This window comes from Malania oleifera, chromosome 10 (genome assembly GCF_029873635.1).
Source record: "Malania oleifera isolate guangnan ecotype guangnan chromosome 10, ASM2987363v1, whole genome shotgun sequence".
In the NCBI taxonomy this organism is placed as follows: Eukaryota; Viridiplantae; Streptophyta; class Magnoliopsida; order Santalales; family Ximeniaceae; genus Malania; species Malania oleifera.
Genome location: NC_080426.1, coordinates 25,611,408 through 25,616,252, shown reverse-complemented (window position 1 = coordinate 25,616,252; position 4,845 = coordinate 25,611,408). Strand labels below are relative to the sequence as shown.

The window sequence follows — 4,845 nt, the reverse complement described above, 5'->3', positions numbered from 1 at the left end:
GATGATGATTTATATTATTGGTACTGTACTTTACATATTTAGTGATACATGATTATATAGTAATAGATTTTCACAGTATTGTAACTCATTTGCCACACACTAGCAATAACATATTTCGTCTTACTGAGCGTTGGTTCATCCCAATTAATTTAACATTTTTTAGGTGATCCAAATAAGCGAGTAGATCAGGCTCGCAGATAGAGGGGCTTTAGTACTGCCCTGTCAGTAGAGAGTATTTGTTTTGGAGTATTTCTATATAACCCTAGCCAGTCGTGGGTATTTTGGGAAACAGTCATATATGTATATATTAGAAAATATTTTAGCACTCTGGTATTGTATATAATTACATATGGTTATGTTTATTTGATTTCTGTTTCTCGCTGCTTAGGTTGATGATTGGGTTTAATCCAGTATGGTATCAGAGCATTTTAAATGTTATAGTATATATATAAAACCCCATTAAAATAACAGGTCGTTACATAACAAGCCTCGGAGGCTTCCCTCTGAATCCTCAATCGTCACACCGTTTACATTCAAAATGCAAATATTTTCTCGCAACTCAGGTGCAATCGTCGACAAGAACAGGGGATTCATTGACGAGTCTAAGAAGCCCACTCATCGACTAGTCTATCATTTTGTCGACGAGTCTTCTACTCTGAGATTTTCGAGCTCTCAGTATCTACTCGTCGACAAACAGCAGGCACTCGTCAACAAGTCTTCTGCTACTCAGTACATATATTTTTCCTCCCTTTTATTTATAAGCCCCCACGAAATATAAGAGAAACACCAAACGTCAAACCCAAGTGGCTAGCTTTATGCATAAAAGTTGGTCACTTTAAAGCGATTAGTAACTGTGGGCACAAGCTATACATGTTACCTAAGGTATGAATTTATATATATATATATATCTATGGAACTATATTTGTTGAAGCAGCTAGCCTTAATTTGCTGGCAGAGAAAAGACTCACATGGCAAAGCTAATTGACTTTATCTTCATCATCTTATTTCTGCACAAAGTCCCCACGAGTTGCCAAGGCCATCATCTCCGGCACCGGCGTCCGGGAAACAGAGCAGCCCTATTCATATTCGGTGATTCTGTACTGGATCCCGGCAACAACAATTACATCAACACCTCCACTCTCGATCAAGCAAATTTCTGGCCCTACGGAATCACTTACTTCCACCGCCCCACCGGGCGATTTTCCGACGGTCGTCTCGTGTCCGATTTTATCGGTAACATACGCATATCTGTCAGAATTAACAAAATTAATCTCTTATTTTCCGATTCTTAATTAATCAAATCGCATGTTAAATTTCCGGCCGGCAGCGGAATACGCGAAGCTGCCACTCATACCTCCGTTTCTGCAACCAGGCAACTGCCAATTTTACGACGGAGCGAACTTTGCATCCGCCGGAGCTGGTGCTCTGGTGGAAACTTTTCCTGGGCAGGTAAGCCTGCAGTGCCGCTTTTCCTCTAGTTGTCTTTTTCTTTCATTTAAAATTTTTTTTTTTTTTTCATCTTTATTTGTCACTTTCTTGGTCGGTATAGCGGATATCTAAATAGCTGCTTTTCATTAATTAACATTAAGCATATAATTAAATAACGTAGTAAAGGATCAAGAGGGTAAATTAGTTCACAACTGAAAATTAAATAGTAACTGTGTTATTGGGTCAAATATGAAATAGTATGTAAATATATATTTTTATGATCAAATTTGAGAATAGATATTGATTTTCTATTTTATGTTGTGCATTATATATATTTTTTGCATTGTTATTTATAGTATTTTTTACATTGAACATGTTTTTCTATGTAAGTTACCCAATTTTTATATAAAAATCATAAAAAATAAGTCTTCTACAAACTAAACATAATCTTAAAATCTTATGTTCATTTTATATTTGGAGAAGTTTTGAATTTGGATTTATATTATATTTGAATAAGTGTAGCATAAAATTGTATTAAAATTTGTCCAAATTCATTCAAATTTAAATCCAAAATTTGAAATTTATACTCTCAAACGTGGTGTCAGATTATTTCAAATATTTATTAAATTTTTTTTTTGCATATAATCATCAATTAAAATTAAAAATTTGCATTCCAATTGGGTTGTCAATTAGGTACTAAGGGGTCCATATTTATAACTAAAAGTTACAAAATGCAATTTTGGTACGTCCTCAAGGCCTCAACAAATTATGTGCACTAGCAAACTTTTTTTTTTTTTTTTGGTAAAAGAGGCCGGCAACTCCTTTCTTTATTAGAAAACCTCTCACTTATGATAGAGGAATACCTTGATTCTATCAAAACAAACTACAAATAGATAAAAATGAAACATAACATAACAAAACGAATTCAAAACAACACATTAGACTGTTAAATAAGGAATTTTTTCAAAGCGTATCATGCCTCTAACTAGACAGGATAAAGAAGCAAACTTCACATATCTCATAGTTGGGCCTTTTTCTCCCCGACGAGCTAATAAGTCTGCAACCTTATTTCCTTCTCTGAATTGGTGTGCAGTAGCAAACTATTTATATGTTCTTAGGCTATTTATTTATTTATTTATTTTTACTTTTTTTTAGGTGGTGAATTTGGGAACACAGCTGAAGTACTTTAAGAAGGCAGAGAAGGTGTTGAGAGGGGAGATGGGGGATGGTGCAGCCAAGACAATATTATCAGATGCGGTCTACCTGGTTAGCATTGGTAACAACGATTACATAAGCCCTTTCTTGACCAATTCCTCTCCTCCTCTGCTCTCTTATTCTAAATCCCAATTTGTTGCAATGGTGATTGGCAACTTGACCACTGTTGTCAAGGTTAGTATTACATCCTCATTGTCTGTTATTATATTACAAAAGACACTTGACACTTTCATATTAAATTTTGGATAGTTTTAAATTAATCTAAAAAACAGACAAAATGGGTCAAATTTTAAATAAAGGGTGAAATTATTTATTCTCTACTGTTTAACTCAAATTTAAAAAGAACATAATAGTCTTACTCACAAATAAGAGGTCTATTTAGAATCAAAACTTTAAACCATACTAAGGATAGAATCATATATTTGTAGAACTTATTAATCCCTTCTCAAAATTGAAATTAATGACTTTCAACTTAATGTTTTGACAATAAACTACTGGAATGTTAGGAGAAAAAATTGTTCTGCCAAATGGAATGCAAAGCATAAGTCGTTGGCGGATGGAAAATGTTTGGGGTCATGGCAAATCATATCACGGCCTATGTCATAGTATCAAGCATAAATATTTTGTGGATGGAAAATGCTTGGGGTCATGCGCAGTCATATCACGGCCTATGTCATAGTATCAAGCAAGCATAAATATTTTGAGGATGGAAAATGCTTGGGGTCATGGGCAGTCATATCACGGGCCTATGTCATAGTATCGGGGAGAGAGTGAGAGAGAGAAAAGAGGGGTTGCAAGATCTCCTTTTTTGATAATGTCATGTGAATTCATGATAGTCATATAGTATTATAATTGTTTGAGAATATTATTAATGTTGGATGCATTTGGCAGGAAATATACAAGAGTGGAGGAAGGAAATTTGGGTTCCTCAATGTGGGGCCATTGGGTTGTCTTCCAGGCCTAAGGATACTCAAACCACACAACAATAAGGGTGGCTGCTTAGCATCAGAAACTTCTAAGCTGGGAAAACTGCACAATGAAGTCCTCTCCAAACTTCTCCCCAAACTACATCACCAGTTTCAGGGATTCAAATATTCCCTCCTTGACGTCCACAGCGGTCTCCTTGAAAGAATGAATAACCCCTCTAAATACGGTATGTGCTTTTGAAAACAGAACCAAAACAAGAAAACAAATAAGTAACCAAGCAAGAAGGCTTTTCTTCCACATCATTGCTATTGAAATGATATGTTTCTTCTTTCTTGGTTTCCTCCCACTTTTGCTTTTTAGAGTTTTAAGTTTGATTGCAATGGCAACTTGCTGGCTGGGATTAATGCAACATATGTATAATGAAGGTTTGAAGGAAGGGAAAAGCGCGTGCTGTGGGAGTGGGCAATTTGGAGGAGTGTTTAGCTGTGGAGGAAGGAGACCAGTGAAGAAGTTTCATCTTTGTGGGGACGTGAATAAGCATCTGTTTTGGGACTCCTACCATCTTACTGAAAGGGTTTATCGTCAATTAGCAGATCAAATGTGGAGTGGAAAACAGAAAGCCAACCCAAATGATATGCCAGGGTTTTACAATCTCGAGGAGCTATTTCGTTAATTAATTCATCCATTTGAATATGTGGATTGTGGACCCTGTTTTTTAGCATCAAATATAACATAATCAAATAAGAATTTAATCAATTAATTGTTTGTTTGCCTATTTATGTTTAATTATGAGGTTCATTACTTGGGTTTCGTTGTATTTATTAAATAGGCATATTCAAGTTGTATGTTTAATATTTAGGGTTTCATTGTACTTATTTAAATAGACAATGTTCATGTGGTATGTTTAATGTTTTGAGTTTTCTTTTTTATCATGTTTATTGTTATACGGTATTTAAGTTTTTGTATCATTGTTTGTTATTTCTGATTGTAATTATTTCGTGTTTATAGTTATGTATGTTTAGTAGTTTGAATCAGTTTCCTATGTTTTCATATTTATTTATTTGGATTTCAAAATGGATAAAAATATTGGAAAAATCACAAAAAAAATTAAAAAAAAATACAAATGAGAAAACTCATGATAAAATTCCAAAAAAATATTTTTGACTTGATTTTCATCATTTGTTTTTTTGTTATTTCAAAATTTGGAGAAAAATATCCAAATTTTTTTTTTATTAAAATTCAAAAAAGTTACAAAAAAAATATACAAATATTTTC

At 33.9% G+C, this 4,845-nt stretch overlaps 1 protein-coding gene across 2 annotated transcripts; it reads left to right on the top strand.

Annotated features, from left to right (window-relative positions):
* Window positions 1-917: 917 nt before the first annotated feature.
* Window positions 918-4,326, top strand: LOC131167123 (GDSL esterase/lipase 5-like). Of its 2 annotated transcripts, none has more exons than XM_058125946.1 (5): window positions 918-1,233; window positions 1,328-1,449; window positions 2,584-2,817; window positions 3,535-3,796; window positions 3,996-4,326. In XM_058125946.1, exons 1-5 carry the CDS (start codon window positions 969-971, stop codon window positions 4,241-4,243), a joined length of 1,131 nt encoding a protein of 376 aa, XP_057981929.1. In that variant the 5' UTR covers window positions 918-968; the 3' UTR covers window positions 4,244-4,326. The 2 variants fall into 2 exon arrangements, with proteins under 2 accessions (XP_057981929.1, XP_057981931.1); XM_058125948.1 differs by having other exon boundaries at window positions 943-1,209; window positions 1,373-1,449.
* Window positions 4,327-4,845: the final 519 nt, after the last annotated feature.